General features: G+C 46.3%; 1 protein-coding gene across 4 annotated transcripts in view; it reads left to right on the top strand.

The window, feature by feature from the left end:
* LOC119402412 (cholinesterase 2) overlaps positions 1-21179 on the top strand; it is a 67183-nt gene that overhangs the window by 36338 nt on the left and 9666 nt on the right. For all 4 annotated transcript variants that reach the window (XM_037669554.2, XM_037669556.2, XM_037669555.2 and 1 more), the window contains exons 2-5: positions 8705-8916; positions 11681-12030; positions 13215-13505; positions 19484-19751. In XM_037669554.2, coding sequence (XP_037525482.1) covers positions 8713-8916; positions 11681-12030; positions 13215-13505; positions 19484-19751 — 1113 coding nt within the window. In that variant the 5' untranslated portion in view covers positions 8705-8712. The remainder of the gene's footprint in view (positions 1-8704; positions 8917-11680; positions 12031-13214; positions 13506-19483; positions 19752-21179) is intronic.

Genomic DNA, 21179 nt, shown 5'->3' on the forward strand with positions numbered 1-21179 from the left:
CACCATGTATAAAAGCAGCCGGAGCACCTTCAATTAAGTCTAGTTGAAATTCAGCGCTCTTTCCTGTGTGTCGTTTTTTTCCTACTGATGTTGCGCTGTACCCACGATATTCAGCATGAACCAACTCGCCCAAATCAAGCTCTTGTTGATGTTAGGTCTATTTTGCGTAATATCGCCTCAACATGACATGGCCTAATATACAAGACCCAAGAGGGGATACTACGCTTACTAATATCGCCTCGATGAACATGAATGGATCCCCGTGCTAGTAAATAGCAAAACTGCTAGCCGGCTTAGTTGGAACGAATCCATTGTGGTACTTGCGCGAAAACAAACGGGGACGAAGAAAGGTGTACACACGGACAAGCGCAATCTAACAACTGATTTATTTTTTTTAATGTTTGCTTAAAAGCCCAACGTGCCCGTGTACTTAGATTTAGGTGCACGTTAAAGAACCCCAGGTGGTCGAAATTTCCGGAGCCCTCCACTACGGCGTCTCTCATAATCATATGGTGGTTTTGGGACGTTAAACCCCAGATATTATTATTAAAAGCCCAACGTGACCTGCGCTATTCCGCCAGACAGCACACACCGTCCGCGCATATAACAATCACTCTAGACAACAATGCCCCAGATCATCGCGTCCGCACACATACACACACACGAAAAAAACACATGAAAGGCAAGTACACTGACCGAATGAAAAGAAAACGTCATTAAAGATACGCAGACAGCAGCGAAATCTCCTTATCTGATAAAGCAACGGTAGGATGGCTGATGCACTTGTCTTTTAGCCTATCAATCCAAAGGGCCTCAACTATTTCTCTCGCAGTCTTGTTCCGATGTTTGAACAAAATGCCAGTGCCTCCAGACTGAGGTGTGCACCCACATTCTTTACAGTGCATGACCATATGCGTACTATAGGGCCACCTTTCAGGCTGGACAAATGTTCTGTTCTCTAGCGTTGCAGCAACGTCCAGTCTGCCCCACGTACGCGCGGCCACACGTCATAGGAACGTTATACACTGCATTAGTCGCGCAATCCACAAATTGCATGGTTCTTGCTCGGATGTTTGATACTGCATTCTGCTTTTGTTCGTTCCTTGCATTCGAACATCTTTTTCACTTGGAACACAACTTTCCTGCTTTGTTATGGGCTGAAAACACCACTTTCACTCCGTAATTTTCGGCCACCTTTTTAAGTCTGTGTGACATGCCGTGCACATAGGGAATCACTGAAACCTTGGAAATTGGTTCATTTTCTCTGGGATTAGCACCACATAAGTCCTCTTCCTGTTTTAATTTCTTCATTAGCCTAGTGCATGAAGCCTGCAGAATGGTGATAGAATACGCGGCATCTCGCAAGCTATCAACTTGCTGCAGAAACACGGTGTTCACAGCATGAAAACATGATTTTCTTAACGCTGATATGAAACAAGACATTACAATAACATTCTTCACAAGTCTGGAATGGTTAGATGCGAAATGCAGTCACGTCGTGCTTTTAAGGGAACATTTTTTCAAAAATAAATCAGTTGTTAGATTGCGCTTGTCCGTGTGTACACCTTTGTTCGTCCCCGTTTGTTTTCGTGCAAGTGCCACAATGAACTAGTAAATAGGTTGTAAAAAGCTCGTAATAATAACTTCTAAGATTCGTTTAACAAGTTCGTTTAACATGTGAATGACAAAAAAGTCACAGTTTCGCCGCAAGGGCGAAGCAATGAATTGGAATGTCACACGAAGAACGAGAAGCAGCTCTATACTTGCAGCGCGCCGCTGAAGCAAAAAGAAGGACGGCCGAAAAGAATGCACAGGCATGCACAGGGCAAGCGTCAACTAACAACTGTCGCAGTTGTTACGTCTTTGTGCTTGAGAAACGCGCTGCAAGTGTCGACTATGGAGAATCAGATGCTCTTATATATTTCTTTTGCTTTTAAACTGCGGCGCGTGGAGTGACCCCTGCGTTTCCTGCCACACGGGAGCGTCTGATGCAAAGTGTTCCCGGTGTTTTTTTTTTTCGTTCCACATCACAAATGGGTATAGAAAAGGGCCACCTTGTCGTGCGCGTCTCAATGGCAGTCTTCAAATTGAAAGAAAATTAGGAGCGTTGCGTCTGCAAGTGTCGACAATGGCGGATCAGACGCTCTTGGATATTTCTTTTTCTTTCAAACTGTGGCGCGTGAAGTGACCCCCTACGTCTCCTGCCACACGGGAGCGTCTGATGTAAGGTGTGCCCGGTGTTTTTTGTTTTTTTTTCTTCCACATCACGAGTGGGTACAGAAAAGGACCACTTTGTCGTGCGCGGTTCAAGGGCAGTTTCAAATTGAAAGAAAATTAGGAGCGTTACGTGATAGAAAACACGCTTAAGCTCCTCCGAGATTTGCTTACCACCAGCGGTAAATGGTGTATGTAAATATCTCGCCGTTATTTCGCCGGCGCATGCATGGGGCATGATTGAGTTGTCTAATGTAGCGGGCTGGGGTGCGAGGGGTCAATGGTTAGAATCATTGGTCAGGTGCTTCGGAATTTCTTTCTTCTGCTTTAATTTTTGTGCCTTTTTTATATATATATACATACTTTCACTGCTATAAAAGAAAAAGGGAAAGTGCGCCAGAATCACGACCTGATCTTCAAAGAATATTTCTACCATAACAATACCTTCCGTTTTTCATTTTCCCTCGCGTAATAAGAGAATGGAATGCGCTTGATTCCGCTACTGTAGCTCAGCCAACAATTAATAAATTTCTAGAAAGTGTTGAAAATCACATGTCGGTGCTCCCGAGTTCTATGTGCTAACCTACTCGCGTACGGGTGAAAGCATTTACACTCGAACGTTGTATTTTTATCTTCATCTTTTGATTGTAGGCAATGTATTGCTATGCTTGTATGTTGTGTACATTAGTGATCCCCATGATCGCGACACTTGTACGTGATGATGTCATTACTCTAGTATGCGTTTTTATTCTACTGTACTCTTGTATTGGTCATTGCATTACTTTGCTTGCATAATGTCTGTATGTTTGTATAATGTTAGGGGCGTAGCTCCTCTTAGTCTAACCTTGTCACGTCTCCGTTGTCCGGCGTATCTCCCGGCAGCCGGTAGTAAACGGCAGTATCTGTCCGGTGGTGGTGGTGCTGGTTTGCGGCGTGACCACCCTTACTGCGCATGCGCATACCCTCTCCACCATAGAGTTTCCTAAAATTAACTAGAGGGGACTCTGGCGCTGCGATCGTTCAGCTACCATGGGAATGATGGGTAGTACACAAATTTGCCTAGTCTTCGTGCTTGCGGCTTCAAACGCACTTGCGGCTTTGTTTATTGCTGTGTTTTGGCGTTCGTTTTGGATAAAAGAATAGACCGTTGTGAACTTCGTGACCACGTTTGATTTGGTGAGTCTAAAAAAGTTAAAGTGGTGAAGTAAAACTGCTGACTTTTGCTGAACTTTGTTTTGCGACAAAGCGGATGCAGCCGACGCGGAGCCAAACGGAGCCGAAAGAACGAAGTTTAGACAAATTTGTGTACTACCCATCATTCCCATGCTGGCTGAAGCGTCATGCGTTGCAGCTCCCATAGACACTAGCGCCAGAGTTCCCTCTAGTAAGTATTGTAGGAAACTCTATGCTCTCCACACACCTCCTCTCCACTCCCCCTCACCATTCCTCACGTCCTCTACCGCTCTCCCCTTTACCTCTCCACTCCCCCTTTCCACTCTTCCTCTGAAACGCGGGCTAGACATGCCGAAATTCTCTCCTGCGCAACGCCGCGATGAGCTCGAGCGCATGCGCGTCCCCTCCCCTTCTCTCTCCTCTCCTACGCTGCCCCCCTCTCGCCCGCCTGTCGACCACGTTCCCCGCTCGCCCTGTGAGAATTAACGGCCAGGCTAGATGGAAGATACGACGCGCGTAGCGTCCCTCTTTGCGTTCCACGACGCGAGGTCGGTAGCATGCCCAACGAACGCCAACGGAACGCGATCGCGCAAGTGCTCCGGCTTCGCATCGCCTCATGGTCCTCCTACGGTACCCCCCTCCCCTATCTTGCCTCGCGGCGCCGACGCAGGCAGCGTCGCGGCAGCGTCTTGATTGAAAAAACCGACCGCTCGCGCTGCACAACCGTTCACTGACCACCCTGTATATATAGGCACTGGATTTTGACCTCCAAGGTAGTGCGTGTGTGCGATTTCTCCTGTGCGTGATTAAACAATGAAAATTCACAGCCTACATGTAAAATTAAAGTGAGCTGCAAGTCGTCATAACGCTCATCGAACCTTTAGTATAAACGCGCCCGATCTCACGTCGGTGATGATGTACTGGGCAGAATTCACGGAAGATTCACGGTTTACCGATGAACCTCCGCAGCTTCGCCCACTCATCATCATTCACTCCGTGGATATGCTGTGATTTTTTGTATCTTTCCACTCCTGTAATAACCCTCAAGGAGAGCTGACAGTATTCTGTAAATAAATATAATATCCGGGACATGACGGTGACGGCAAAAATCAGCCGAGTGTCCATATAATTGCAATCGCAATAAAAGTTAGTAATGGTGCGCAAGAGGTAGTAACCGTTACAACTTTTAAGTGTGCGTTAACGTTGTTAGTAAAAAGGAGTCAGTAATGGTCCAAGAAAGCTAGTAACAGCTGCTGTTACTATTTGCTCGCGGTTACAAGCTTTTTGTAGCGTTAGCTACACTTACCTAGCCGGAGCCGATTTTGCGTGGATCCTCATGAGCCGTGCTGCGCATGCGCGAGGATCAGTGATGTCCCAGAGCTGGCTCACCGCTCTCCGCGGTCTCCGCCACCGCCGCGCGCGACTCGCCGCTGTTGGTCTGCGCGTTCGGGAGGAGTGGCGTCGTAGCCACGGCAGACATATTGGCGCCGGCGCGCGCGCAGACTCCGCCACCGCCGCGCGCGACTCGCCGCTGCTGGTCTGCGCATTCGAGAGGAGTGACGTCGTAGCCATGGCAGACACACTGGCGCCAGCGCGCGCGCAGCTATTCGCCTTCGCTGTGCAGTCGCCGCCTGACACTGCGCTGGTGTCGATTGATAGCGCCTCTGACTGGCGTTTGCAGGTGGGTAACGCCATGGAGAAGGAGAGCGCAAATGCTCCTCAACGGCGCAGAAGAGCCGAGAAGCGTATCTCATCGGATCCCGAAATAGTTGCCGGGCAATTAGCGGTTCAGCGTACGAAGAATGAATAGAAGGCTAATAATCCTAGACAATCTGGAAAGCTAAGAACAATCAGCTGAACCTTTGGGCTAACGCTACGTATACCCTGGCATAGCCGAGCTAAGCCACTGCAAATTTTTCCTAACTTTTTTTTAAGGGTGCAACGCTAAACGGGGACCATCAGTTTGTTTAATCATTGATCAAGGACGTTAGTCGTCGGAATGGAGATGTGCCAGCAAGCGTCAACGTGGGCGCATCCACGTTAAACGGTGCTATATAGCTGCCAAACACCAATAGACATTGCGCAAGCTCTCTTATATCATGTACAGTACACATTCAACTGCTTCTGTAAGGACACGTTTTACTTTCGCGTTATGCCGATTCCTATGACGGAGGGATAAACCACGTTTTTGTAAGTAGAAATATGCCTTTCTTTTCTTGATCGGAATATGAGGCCTTCCTTAACAACGTGCAATGCCCCACACATTTTCCCTCATTTAGAGGGCGCTGAGCCGTGCCCCCGCGACGGGAGGCAGAAAATAGCGCCCCTTTTAATTTCTTTCACGAATCACTCTCTCTCATTTAGATTGAGCCAAAAGGAAGAGGTTATCGAGACCAACTGACGAGCAGCCACGCCCCCTTTTCTCAGGCACAACCTGAGCTTTCTGCCTCAAGGGGATTTTCAAGAGCGAAGCTGTTAAAGCTGGCAGTAAGACGTCCGTTAACAAAACACCCCTGCTGCGCCGTTGCTAAAAATAGCCAAGTCGCTGCCGCACCGAAGAGCAGCCGCCACCGAGTCGTTGCCATAGCAACCGCCACAGCGTATTACACCGTGGCTGAGGGACAGCGATTTCAACCAGAGTGGCAAACTTTGCTCGTATTCCGAATCCGCCCGTCGCCGTCTTTTGGCTGCCGCTTCTTCGGCCAAGCACGCTGGATCCAATCGCCGCCGGCGTTGTGATTCCCGTGCACGCCGAGGAGGATCAACCTTCGCTGTGCCAAGGTTTGCGCAACCTATCCCGCATTTTTTTTTACCGAAATTGGCAGTTTCTCTGAGCTTAGGTTTTTAAAAGGTAGTCTGTCTATCTAAAAGCTCATGGTGCAGTCTTTTTTTTTTTAACATGCGTGGCGTTTACAAAGTCCACATGCCTTGGGTGTCTGAGATGCGCATGGAAACGCGGTTCTGTGTACTTATTTTGAATTTAATTGCACCTTTGTTGATTTTATTCCTGCGGCACAAGATAGTCTCGTCTTGACAAAGTGAAAGAAACTGTTTAGAAAGCGCTGTATAAATGGAAATCGACACGATTCGGCTACTAACAGAAACGAGATCGTGAGCACTCGTGCGGGCTGAAGCCCGCACGAGTGCTCACGATCTCGTTTTGTCCTCATTCCGTTTGTCCTCATTTTGTCCTCATCCTCAGTTTTGTCCTCATTCCGCGTCGCCGCAAGGAAAAAATGCTACCTGTTGTGACAATGGCTACGCTTTGATTTATGCGGAGCTTCTAGAAAGCGTGATTACGAGTAACTGTCTTGGCTAGAATGCGGAGGAACCTTGGCACTCGTAGGGAACACAATGGGTCGTGTTCCATGGAATGGAAACCCCCACCTTTGGAACTGTTCTAACTTTCAAAAAGGTGTGCATGGCCCGAATAAACGCTGTCAAAGCCGTTTGGCATATTACCAAAGTGCCACACTGTAATACGGTTGGGTGAGACCGACCGCCGTCGACATTATTTTGACAATAGAGAGACCGAAGATATGACAAAAATAAAAGCCAGGGAATCAAGAAAACAAGAAGAGGAAAGCTGATTCATGTGATACATATATGGCTGGTTGCTAACAATTAAATTGTTCAGTACATTTTTTTTTCAAACAAAAATGAAATTAAGTTGCTTTTCCTCTCTAACTCCCAATATCTCGAATCAATTTCTTTGTTACATTTGCCCCATTATCAGAACAACTTGAAAAGACAGAAGGCTGTCCTTTTACCAGAATAAACTAAACACCAATACAAAGTTATTCAGCTTGAATGGTTTACGTATGCGGAATAGTTTTCAATTTTCTGACAGTTTTATTTTAAAAATGATAACAAAAATTGTTTTTCTAAAAAAAATTGCAAAAATGTCAACACTTGAAATACAATTCTAACTCTAGCTCAGTTGCAAGAAGAGGCACCGAACAATAAAATGAAACAAACCTGAATGTTTTACATTAGGGTTGTGCGAATAATGAATTTTAGTACCGAATCGAATGCGAATCGAATAGTGATGACAGCGAATCGAATACGAATCGAATACTATTCGAATAAGTTTCAAATAGTGAGGCAACAATCTTCAAAGCAGGCCTATACTGGTGAGGCAACAATTTTCAAAACGGCCCGAGAATTTCATAACATCTTATTTGAAACAAATATTCACAAACTTTAACAAAGGAGCATTACGATTACTTTTAACCGACAAAATATATACACTACAATTATTTAAACTGAGCATCAACTAGAGCCTTGGAGATATTTTCTAAATGCAGGCTGAAATATAGCAGTGACTGCAGTATTCAAGGTGCTACTTTGTCAACAGCTTTCAAATAGAACTGATGCTTAAATATTAAGCAGTTTTTATTAGTTAACGTCATCATGAATTTCAGAGTGAAGATAGTTGATTCCTGACACTGTTGCTTCGGCGACACTAAAAGCAAGAACGCCTTCATCCTGTGATCAATCTGGCGTCGATAGTGCGGTTAGTACATGGGCGGCATGCGTCTGAATAATTCGATGATGAAAACCAGGAAAGTTACCCGTCGCTGTCCCGACGTCTCATTCCTTCGAGCATTTTTCGTCGTCGCTGATTATTCGAAAACTATTCGCGAAATATCCGGTATTTCGAATATGTGCTATTCGATTCGAGTACCAAATCGAATAGAACGTTATTCGATTCGTTATTCGAAATTTTCGAATATTCGCACACCCCTACTTTACAAATAGTTGTTTCCGAGAAAGTGGGTCTTAAAGAAGCCCTAAAATGCATGGGAGGTACAGGGCCTACCCTGTCCCTTTAACGTCTTTCGTGTCACTCACTCACACAACAACCCTTGGTCGGCAGTATAGGCGTGCGCAGGGTTCCCCATCAGGGGGGGGGGGGGGCGAAGGTTCATCGCAGCGCCCCCCCCCCCACCCTACTAAGTCAATGTATGGGGCAGATTTTGCGCCCCCCCCCTCTTAGGTGACTAGAAGGGTCAATGTACGGAGCACATTTTGCGCCCTCCCTCTTAGGTGATTTGGGGGGGGCGGCCGCCCCCCCCCCCCTGCCCCCCCTGTGCGCACGCCTATGGTCGGCAGCATTAAATACGACGGGGCGGAATTAATGCGAAAGCGAAAGCTCCTTGCGCATTGTGGATGCGCTGTGAAATCCCAGGTGTTCAGAAGTAATCGGGAGTCTTCCGTAGCCAATGAACTGTCGCTGTACTTAAACGGTAAACGTTGCAAGCTAATTTGCGCAACTATAATTTAGTGCCCTATGTTTCGCTTATTGCCTATATAGGAGCAGCCATGAACGGGCCCGTCGTGCTCGGTCTGATCCTGAAGACGCTGTTCTCCTCCTTGGCGTACGACGTGGAGCGTCCCACCAAGCTGGGCCCAGTGGGCGGCCGCAGGATACAGGTGCTAGGAACCACGATCGAGGAGTACCGGGGCATTCCGTACGCCGAGCCACCCTTGGGAGAGCTCCGTTTCAAGCCGCCAGTGCCCGCACAGGTGAGCTCGTACCAGCGATCGCTTGCAGTGTACTAGAACAATGGAGCATACGGTACTGGAATAATCCCTCCGGCTCGCGTTCCTGACATTCATAGGTAAAACAGCGCAAAAGGAAACGCGGACAAGTATAGATACAGGTCAGTGCCAACTGACCTGTATCTGATCTGTCACACTGGTTGCATCTAAACCAACTTCAACTTAATGTAAAAAAACTAAATATATTATTTTCAAAAGCCGTAACAAGCCTGACGACCATAATGCTTGTATAATATTTCAAAACTGCGTTATCGAACGGATTCCTAGTTATAAATTTCTAGGTGTTGAAGGTTACGCATTTGGGCTGGTTGGTTCATGATTACGGGTGAAAAACAGCGCTAAAAAAGACGGGACAAGAAAGGACACGAGACCATGGTCTCGTGTCCTTTCTTGTCCCGTCTTTTTAGCGCTGTTTTTCACCCGTAATTCTAGGTGTTGTTTTTGAAGAGAATATGAGCTGGACACCTCACGTAAACAAGATCCATGCAAACATGTGCTGGTCAATCTCAATACTGTATAATATTAGCTCCCTGGTGCCTAAATGGTTGAAACTGCAGTTTATTATGCCCTCGTTCACTCTCATTTGCAATACTGTCTCCTAATCTGGGGTACCACTACCCAAACAAACCTTGATAGATTATTAATTTTACAAAAAAGAGCTGTGCGTTGCATCGAAAATCTTAAGCGAAATGACCACACAGCACCATCATTTTCCAAGCTTAATATACTCACAATAGATCAGTTGTTGCAACTAAGACTCGCTATGCATACACATAGGCAAATTTTGCATGAGCCCCAAGTCCTGTCCCTATCATCGTTATCTGACCATTCACAATATCACCTAAGGCAAAATCGACTCAGAACGCCTATGTTCCGAACTAAACATGGTAATCAGACACTCGCCTATTTAATACCACATTTTCTAAATAATAATCGAGAAATTGCTAATATTATTCGGGACAACTCTTCGACATATAGTTTCCGGAAAAAAAGTTAAAGATTACCTTATGTTTAGCTCCTAATTTTCTCTTTATATGGTGCATTTGCCGTCTCTCGATGTTTTTTTTTTATTATTTATGTTTTATGTTTTTCTTGTCTTCGTTTTATTGTTTTGTAACATTGACCATCATCAGGGCTCGTATAAACATTTCCATTCTTCAAAGGTATACTGCGCTAAAAGGAACAAGGACACAGAAAAGGGGGGACAACACATGCGCAGACTCACAACTGAAATTTTATTGAGTGAAGAATGAACATCAACCAACTAGCCCAACTTGCTGCTCTGTTGAAACATTTCCATGTCACGCATTATTATTAGTGTGTGCCGTAGGTAACTACTTTACTTATTGTAGTTTGATCGCCTGTATGCCTGTGTTTTGACCTAATTCTTTTCTGGTTAGATGTACTTGCGCATGTGCCGCGGCTTTCCACCCCTGAGCATTGTATGGGTAGGGGGGCCCTTGTCAGGCAGTTGCATCTGCCTTTAGCCCCATCATCCCAGACAATGTCTGTCTGAATAAAGTTCAAATTCAAAAAAAAATTCAATTCAAACTGCTTTGGCTTATTGTGAAAACACACACCTTGAAAGGGGGAACACAGGGGATGGGCAAATAATCCCAGCCAGCGCTAGTCAACTACTCCGTGTTTCCTTTTGCGATGTTCTACCTACGGATACGTACCAACTGGATCGCATTCAGACGCTATTCAGTCAGTGACATTATTTCAGTACGCTGTAGCATGGAACTTCCATACGTGCGCCTATGAAGGCGTAGACGTGCGTATATAGGCTTCTTGCCTTTAGGCAGCCCGGCCGCGCGTATTTCACGTTTTCTAGGGCTTACAACACCACCCGGGCATCGCGCTTGTGTAGGCTCATCACTTGCTGATAAATGCTCCCTATAATAACGCTCAATCTCCGTACCACTGTTCATGGGAATAGTCGAACGAATGAAGAATGCGACGTTTGACCTTTGAGGACTGACAAGCTATCGCACCTATCTGCTCATTGTCAGGCCTGTGGGTGCCAGCCTTTATTTAAGGACACGTGTGTGTTGTATTCAAGCCGAGTCTAGAGGACTCGAGAAATTGTTGACGTCGCCTATATCGCGAAAGCGGGTGTGTCATGCAATCAGCTGTCCTTCGGTGGCGCTATCTAGCCGCGAGGTTGAATACCTTGATGTCACCTAATTTGATGACCTAGTGCGTTTTTTGCCATGTGCATATGACGCAAGAAAGACAGCATGTTCAAACTACGCGCCAAGGTTCGTGCGCCCTGCAAGAGAACAACGGCCCGATGTTAAAACAAGAAAAAGGACGTGATGGCGCGCGCCTTCTCAGTGCGTGATGCGATGAAGAAGTGACGCGCTGCTCGAGGCCCTCTCAGGGATTGATTATTTTTTTGGTCTCCTGCGAGGAACGTTACAAGCATTTTTCGTTTACTTTTCGAGCACAAGTTAGCCCCATAATAAATAGTTATTCACCTACTGTCTGAATTGTGCGTTACAATACCCATTCTACGGTTGCGTGATTCTTTAATCTTGTTATTTTTGTAGTGCGTGTATAGATCTTTCTGCGCTTTTGATGAAACTTCAGTTGCTAGTAGCGCGTCGTCGTGTCTCCTTCGTGCCTCTGTGTTGTGGTTTTTTTACGGTTTTTTCAAACTGCTAACACAACATGCCGATACTGCAGTGGAAATGCAGCTGACGCATCGAACACGTTTGTCCTGCAGGCCTGGGATGGGACTCTGGACGCGAGCAGTCTTCGCACGGGCTGTCCGCAGGGGCATGCGCGGGACGGTCTAATGGGCGGCGACATCGAGTACGGCGAGGATTGCCTGCACCTAAATATCTGGACAGCGGAGGGGCACCGCAAGCGCCCCGTGCTGGTCTGGATCCACGGCGGAGGGTTCAACTACGGCTCGGCCTCGTACGATAACTACACGGGCGCAGCAATCGCCGCCAAGACGGGACTGGTAGTGGCCTCGCTCAACTACCGCCTCGGAGTGCTGGGATTCCTCAACGCCGACACGCCCGAGGCACCGGGCAACGTGGGATTTCTCGACCAGAACCTTGCTCTCAAGTGAGCGCGCATTGCGTTATCCTCAAACACAGATCAAGCACGCAAGTCAAGAGAGAAGCAGTGACAGACAGGGAGGTTAAACAAGTCGCACGTCCGGTTTGCTACCCTGCATTGGGGATAGTATGAAGGGCTAGGTGGGAGAGCAGTAATCGCTTGATCTTATGTTACAAGACGTTAGTAGACTCCATCGTGGTGTTTCACGCGGATTATTTCTCACTTTTATAGGTCAAATTAACAAGGCCATGACGCACAGCCGTTGTTAGGCGTGTGACTGTACTGTAGTATACCGTTCATTGATGTGCTACAGATACAAAACGGCAACGTTGACAGAGGCACTTGAATCCGCATAGTAGAATCAACAATATATTTGCATGTTTCGTAGGCACATGTACTACTATAGCACTAGCAACGCATTCGTTGCTACCTGCGCCATCGACGCACCTTGATCCAATAATCTTGGAGTCCAGTCGTAGGCGTAGCCTCTGGGAAGGGGGGAGTGTTGGAAGGACATTTTCTGTGTATGCGACGCTAGTGACATCGAGGCCACTGCCCATGAAAAGAATAAGAGATCAGGCAATGCCACGAGTGGCGCGATAGCTTAGATGGGACTCGAGCAATAAATAACAGTGCGCTCCGGCGCTGGAACAGCGTCTCGTTGTTTCAGTCGCATGCGCTCTACATGCATGTAAAGGTGTCGGACTCCACTCCCACCCCGTAAATAACGGCCTGGTTACGCCCCTATGGATCAGCCGTGCGGTGAAACAGGCGCAAGGAGCGACTCCGAGAGAGAGAGACAGATGTCATTCGCAACTAACATGTCCCAAGCGTACTTGCTCTACCAAGAATACCGTGTTACCTAACATGCGTGCTTTCATGTTAGCGTATATGGTATGTATTTCTTTTCCAACAACTGTGTTACGAATTGAGCCTGCATGACGTCATGGTACGATATCGACGCAAAGAACAAGCGACTGCAATCATAGTCCTCTTATCGCCTTTACCTTATGCGTCACCCTGCGCGTAAGTGTCGTTTTGCACATTACTCCAGTAAGTGCCGCGAAATCGTGTAACACGGAGTGTCGCCGGAGCCAAGGTTTCGACACGTTGGCTCCAGTCCCCGTGACACGATCGCTTGAAGCCTTTACCTGCCCTGTTTGTAAGTCCGAGCATGTGACGCCCTGCAGGTGGATCAAGAAGAACATCCGCAACTTCGGCGGGGACCCATCGCGCATCACTCTGATGGGCGAGAGCGCAGGGGCCATGAGCGTGCACGCGCATCTGCTGTCGCCGATGAGCCGCGGTCTGTTCCACCGGGCCGTGACCATGAGCGGCGCCATGGGTACGCCAGACTTTAGCGATCCGGTTCACCGAAGCGTCTCCAAAGGTGATGCCGTGGCCGCCATCGTAGGCTGCCGCTCGGCCGACGTCACTCTCGACTCGCAACCGGACTCGGTCATCGACTGCTTGAGAAACAAGTAGGTCACGTCTGCTGACTATATACATCTGGCTTGTGCAGGCTGTCCGGTGCAAAGATTGAAAACTTGGCCTTGCTGGTACGGCAGTAGAGAGTTTGAGAATTGGGGACCCAAGACGCTGGGTCCCCAAGCTGCGTTGGGCGGCATGCGCTTGCGTTCGGATGATCAGCAGAGTTTGAGAACTGGGCCAACGCAGGCTGCGTGTTGGGTGAAGCGCACGGAGCGCCACACGTGACGAAATTAAAATCATGCGAGACGCGGGCCTTACTGCGCCGTGGCACGCGCTGCGTCTCTCTTCTCACTGCGTGACCCAAGGCGCCTTGGGGACCCACGCTAGTTTTCAATTCTTGCGTCTTGAGTGAACGCGAGCGCAAGAGCCCAACAGTGGCTTGGTTTCTGCGCATGCGCACTGCCGGCTCGCAAGCTTCTTGGGTCCCCAAGCTCCTCGGGGCCCCAATTCTCAAGCTCTCTAAATCATGTCGTAGTTTTGGGACGTTAAACCCCAGATATCGTTATTGTTATTATTATTATTATTAATTTTTGTCATTTATTTCCCGTGTTATATATCTATCAACTGTAACCTTGCGTTCGCGCACTCTGTTGATAAAGCAAAAAATTGGATTTTGGTCACTAATGTCCGAACCGTCAGTAATCCAGATTCAATATTACGCGGTAGAATGCTTGTAGCACAAACATCTAAATGGGTGGCTGAGTCAAGAGTAATTCTAATAGGCAGAGTAGTGTGATTCATGCTAAATATGAAATAATACTGTTGAAATCGCTAGTGCTCGGATCGTCACGCAATATATTTATGTTAACGTCGCCCATGAGTACAAATGGAAGAGCGGTAGAAGTCAAGTTTTCAAGCAATTTTTCAAGGAAATCTACAGTCGGATACAACTGAAGAAGTCATTTCATTTCATTTCATTTCATTTATTGATACTGTCAGCCCTTTTAGCGGGCTATTACAGGAGTGGAATGGGATCATATTAAACAGAAATGTGCATAAGAGAAACATAAGAAATGGAACCTTCACTACTGGAACACATATCATTTCGCAGCACATATACATACAACAAATCTATCATAATTGCTAGGCAGGTAGATTTAAACAGAGAAGTTCGTCAGTGAAAAATAAGGAAAGAGAGCATCACTGCCGAAACACATATCAATTTTGCGCAAAATATAATACATAACAAAACACATAATAAATAATATGAAACACATAATGAATATCATAACCTAGTTACAAAGCACGTAATTCATACATGTCATCACAATCTTAGCGCATGGCATCAAAGTACACTATAGGTTTTATTTCTTCAAAAAAGTCAGTAAGTGATTTAATTTTCACAACCGAATCTGGCAACGAATTCCACTGCTGAATCGCCCTAGGAAAGAAGCTGTACCTGAAACAGTCATTATGAACTTTGGGGGGCGGTATGTACATACTGTGTCTGTGTCTTGATGTTTCTTGCGTTTTTATTTCAAAGTACCTGTCGTAGCTTATTTTAACGTGATTATGAATTATTAAGAAGATGAATTTCAGCCTTTCATATTCGGTTCGTTTTTGTAGAGGTGAGAGCTCTGCAAGTTTACATAATTCGGTAGGTGAATGGAAACGGCGGTATTTATTAAATATAAACCTAGAACTAAGACGCTGTACTTTGTCGAGTTTCAAATAGTTAGTTTGGGTACAGGGATCCCAAACTACTTTAGCATATTCGATTATGAGTCTTAGCAAGGTTTTATAGGCTAAAGTTTTAATTTCGGGAGAGGCACAGTGGAGGTTGCGTCTCAGGCCCCATAGCACCTTGTTAGCTTTGGAACAAAGTTCCTCAACATGAAGATTCCAACGCAAATCGGGTGTAAATATGAGACCTAGGTATCTGTATTGATGAGCCTGAGCAAGTTCGTGACCGTTAATATTGTACGGATACCTAAGAATGTTCTTTTTTCTAGATATGGACATAAAAACAGTTTTTGTTGGGTTAAGCTGTATTTGCCACTTATCGCACCAATTTTTAATTCTCTCTAAGTTAAGATTAAGTTCAGCCTGGTCGCTCGGTGATTTTACATTTTTGTATAGTATGCAATCGTCAGCAAACATTCTTATTTGGGCAGTAATATTTTGTGGCAGATCGTTTATAAACACCAGGAACAAGAGGGGCCCCAAGACACTACCCTGGGGCACCCCAGATACCACAGGAGATAAACTAGATTGGTGATGCCCTAATTGGACAAATTGTTCTCTGCGTGCAAGATAGGAACTGAACCATCGGGTAAGGGCAGAATTTTGAAAGGTATAATCAATTTTAAGTAAGAGCTTATTGTGCGACACCTTATCGAAAGCCTTTGCGAAGTCTAAGAATACCGCGGGTATTAATTGTGTTCGAAAGGTCGTGTACAAGCTCAATAAGCTGAGTAACGGTGGATAACCCTTTCCTAAAGCCATGTTGACAGGAAACAATTAGATTATGTTCATCGAGATAGGTTAGCAAGTGCTTCGATACAATGTGCTCTAATATTTTTGAACAGGTGCTTGTAAGCGATATAGGTCGGTAATTGCTAGCGTGAGATGTGGAACCGCCTTTGTGTATGGGCACGATTTTTGCAAGTTTCCAAGCACTGGGAAAAGAGCCACTAGTAACGGATGATTGAAAAATTAATGTTAAAAACTTCGATGACCATTCGGCATATCTATAAAGAAATTCATTGGGGATATTGTCAGGGCCAGGGCTTTTTTTAGCATTTATATGAAGCAACAGGTTTAGAACGCCCTCTTCAGTGATGCTTATATCCTGGATAGGAACCATATTTAAAGAGTCGCTGATGTTGGGTACAATACCATCATCGATTGTAAAAACTGACAAGAAGAAGGAATTAAACGCCTCTGCCTGATCCTTGCTACCTTTATGAATAGACATACTACTCGGTCTGGTCGAAGGATTCACATACCTCCAAAATTTGTCTGGGGATTCTTTGAGAAATTGTTTCAACGTTGAGTTATAAAACTTATTTTTAGAAGTCTTCACACTCCGCCGGAGGTTTTTACTTAGAACCTGGACATTATTCTTTCTTTCAATGCTTGGATTCACAGTGCATGCCTTTCGCTTGCGTTTAAGCTGTCTTTTAGCGTGTATTATATCGCGCGTAATCCAAGGGTTTCGTTTTCTTACAGTTTTACGACGCCTGGGAATGAATTGTTGGACGCAAAACATTATCGTAGAATGAAAAAACTGCCACAGTTCTTCTGTTGAGCGAGATGTTCGGTACATTTCCAGAAATGAATAATATGACTGCTCCAGGTGTTCTAGTATAGCTAAGTCATTTGCAGCCCTAAAATTTGGCATCATAAGTTTTTCATCCTTGTGCATGGCATCGACATACAGATCTAAAGACATTAAAACCATTTTATGATCAGAAAGACCGTCCTCAATTTCACACATGCCAAGAAACGGGAGCAGTGATCCAGATAAAAACATCAAATCAAGTACTGAGGAAGCGGTTGGACCCACACGCGTACAAGATGAGACGACCTGAGTCAGATCGTAGCAGAAAGCGAGCTCTAGCAGCTGATCACCTTTAATGACTTCGCTTCCCTCTGAAGTGAGCGTCGACCAATTAATTCCAGGGAGGTTAAAATCTCCTATTAGGATAATATTATCATCATGCTTCAGGTGGGAGTCCATAAAGCTTCTTAAGTTATCAAGTGCATTCACTGGGGCGTTCGGAGGTCTATACATAGCGCCAATGTATACTGTGCGATTACTGAGCGTGGTTTTAATCCACAGAGCTTCGGCATCAATAGCATGCGGAAGAACACTAACTAATATATTATCTTTAATTAAAACGGCCACACCTCCTCCTCTTGTTTCACGGTCTCTTCTCACGATTTTGTATCAGGGAGGAGTAACTTCGGCATCCAGTATATCTTTTTTCAGCCATGTTTCGGTCATTACTATAAAGTCGGGATCGTGTTCTAGTACCACAGCCTCAAGATCCGCCAATTTATTCATAATACTTCTTACATTTATATTTATTATCTTTAACTGGTTAAGACTACTCTGATGCCGTCAGTCGCCATCACGACGCCTGTCAGGTGCTTCGGGAGGTGTCTTAGATATGTACCTCATATTAGTATCCCCGTTCCAACCGTACACCACATCATTTATTTTCATTTTGTCAAAGACAAGCTTAACCTTGGCCCCCGTTTTTCGCTCCTCAGCACTAGACTCCCACAGCCTTCTGCGGATCTCAACAACTCGCTTTGAAAAATCTTCGTTAATGCTGACCTCCTTACCCCGCAGCTTAAAGCAGTTTCGTAAGATGCTAGTCTTATCTCTGAAATCTGAAACTCTCAGGATAACGGGCCTATCTTTACCCCCCTGTTTTGCTCCCAAGCGATGAATTCGTTCAACTGAGTTAATTTTAAGATTTAGCAACTATCAAAAACGTCGACGTTAACCTTCTCACGTAAAACATCTTCAGTTTCATTCATGTCTTCTTTTATCCCTCTGATAATAAGATTATTCCGCCGAGAGCGGTTTTCGAGATCATCAAGTCGCTTGAGGAGGGCATCCCTGTCGGTGCACGATTTAGTGACTAACTCATCAACTTTTTGACTAACAGTTGCTATTGAGGTTTCGGTTTCATTGGCAAACTTCTCAAGGTTAGCAAGCCTGAGTGGGGCTTCGCCCAGAATTTCTAGCCTTCCCTCTATTTTCGAGAGCCTGCCCTCTACCCGAGCCTCAAAAGATGCTTGGTTTTTCTCTATTTTGGTTACTTTCTCCAGGACCGCCTTTTGTGTCTTAAGTATTTCGTAAAGCTTTTCTTCAGTGATGGGCCCGGGATTTTCTTCAACATCACCCGAGCGTGACACTAGCAAGCTGGCAACGGCAAAACATTCAGATAAACAACAAAAAAGAGTATGTGGACACGGCAACACAACTAAGCACAGGTAATCACTACGAAAACAGTATTTTCGATCACCAACCTGCACAAGGAACGGGGAAATCGGTGACATTGTCACGGCGGTGTCGCCGTGTCCACTGATGCTTGCAGAAGCGAACGTCCCTTTTAAAGCATGAAAGCCAGCGGGTCCGGGATGGGCCGGTGACGTCACGGTGCGTGAAGAAGATGCGCTGTAGCCATACTCCACATGTGGCAGCCGCCGCATAAGATTGTCATCGAAGATTGCGCCTAGGACGTCGTTTGGTAGAAGCGAAGGCGATGCAGGCTGGCAGTATCCATTCGCTGTGAAAGTTTCAGCAGCGCTGATCCAAAAGCACCCAGCTAGAGCCTGCACAAGGAACGGGGAAATCGGTGACATTGTCACGGCGGTGTCGCCGTGTCGGTAGAAACCCCGCCCACACGACCTAAGAGCAGCAGCCGATCGCCTCCGCGACTAAAGAAATAGTGCCGCTCATGCACACGGCAACGTTCTCCAAAGGCGGAGTCACCGGCCGTCCGGCTTATGACGTCAGTCTAGAGTGCACGCCCATTGGTACAGGCTTGTGTGCATTCGCCTTTGAGAAGGAAACGCCGCGGACTTCTAAAGTTGTAATCGACTATAGAAACTCTCGCTTATTTCCAATCGGTGGCCTATAAATTGCCACGACGATTACATTGGGCAGTGATACAGTTAAACATTACACACTGGGACTCATTATTTAGCAGTCCTCAAGAACAGAGTGCGGGTAGCAGCATTTAACGTATTACTTTGTCACAGCAGTTATCTCGCATTTCGTGCATTAAGTGACGAAGCCACAGCAGTATTTTACTGACTTCGTAAAAGTGAAGTACAGCAATAATAATAAAAAAGACGCGAAAACGACCGCGGGCTGAGCGGGAGAGGGAGCAATGCAACCTTTCGCGTCACACGGACGTCTCCGCATAGCGGCGCCACGGTATGTCCTCACGCCCGGAGCGTTTAAACCTCGGCTCCAGAATGTCATTGGTATCGCTTGTCTGGTCAGGTCCGCCGACGAGTTGGTGGTGGCTTCGTCCGAGGCGGTTCCGGGCAAGTTCTTCGCCTTCCTGCCCACCTACCATGACCAGTTCTTGCCCAAGGTCCCCGCTGTGGCTGTGCGCAAGGGATTTTTTGAGGCCCGCGTGGACCTGCTCACCGGCGTCACCTCTGACGAGGGCGTCACGTCTCTCGTCTGGCCACGGCCTTGGCCCGAACTGCTCTCGGAGAAGCTCGACAACATGGACCGTGAAACACTCAGGAGCTCAATCACTCAGGTTAGTAGGGTACGCATTTGGCCTGGTTGGTTCATGATTACGAGTGAAAAACAGCGCTAAAAAGACGGCACAAGAAAGGACATGATGCTGGCACACTGCAGCGCAAAAAAAAAAAAAAAAACACGCAACAGACGGAACACGAACGACGACGACGAGCGCTGAACTTGCAACAATTTTTATTGGACCATCCCTACAACTAACTGATAAAGAGTTGGCGTACCTACGCATGTGTAGTGGATGACGTCTGTGTCGGACAGCATAAATATATGTGCAATTTTTCCAATGAAGGTTGTTGCAAGTTCAGCGCTCGTCGTCGTCGTTAGTGTTGCGTACGTCCGTTGTGTTTTTTTTTTGTTTTGCGCTGCAGTGTGCCAGAATAGACCTCTACTGGCCTACGTCACTCACGCCCATGATGTCAGGTCACGTGACCTCTCGGCGCACGTGCAACGGCGGTGGTTGGCAAAACACTCCCGCCTCCCGGTGCCGGCTCAGCGTGGTACAGTCGCACGGTGTTTGGCGCACGTTCTTTTTTTTTTTTTTTGAACCGTTTCTTTCATCTTTCGGTTCCAAGATTATTTTTGGTATGTGTCAAAGAACGTATAAATGTGTCGTGGACTGCGTGACGAAAAATTTGCCACGCTGCTGGCTGTTTAACTTGGAGAAGTGAACCCACGTGGTGGTGTGTGTGAGGAACAGCGGCATCGTCTTTGAAAATGTGCCGCGTGCGTTGAAAAGCAGCGATGATATCGGTTCACCTTTGCAGACGTTGAAACTGACAATATTGTGTGTGGTGTGTGCTGTGTGAATAACGATGCATATTGTTTGCGAAAACATTGGCGCGCGTTGTGTCTAATAGGTTGGAGGGGAATTGCGCTACAGTTAACTGAGACTTAACAAAGCTAGAGGACGGACGAACGTAATGAACACGACGACGACGTTCGTCCGTCCTCTAGCTTTGTTAAGTCTCAGTTAACTGTAGCGCAATTCCCCTCCAACATGTACAACCAACTATCCCAATTTCTAACTTTCCTGGTGTCTAACTTTCCTGGGGCCATTTGCAGTGACCGGTTGTCGACGGAACATCATGATTGGATATTTTATTTGACGCGATGATCTGCGAGTGCGTACATCTCAGTGTTTGTGCTCCGTGCACAAAAAAAAAAAAAAAACGTGCATGATGTCCGGGCTGAAAGGTGAGACTTCGCATGAGCTACCAGCGTGTTTTAGCATTGCCGAACGTGCGTGTACGGTTTACCACGGTGAATACGCGGAACCATACGCGTATGGCCTTTTATTGGAGATGTACGTCTTAATGGAAGCAGTGGAGATTCTTGTTTGTCGTATTCTAGTTAGCTTATCTTTACGGCTTGATATTTATGAAGTGACATTCCAAGTTTGTGTACAAAGTCTAAAGGAGAGGAGTATGTA

Source organism: Rhipicephalus sanguineus, chromosome 8, assembly GCF_013339695.2.
Source record: "Rhipicephalus sanguineus isolate Rsan-2018 chromosome 8, BIME_Rsan_1.4, whole genome shotgun sequence".
NCBI classification, from domain to species: domain Eukaryota; kingdom Metazoa; phylum Arthropoda; class Arachnida; order Ixodida; family Ixodidae; genus Rhipicephalus; species Rhipicephalus sanguineus.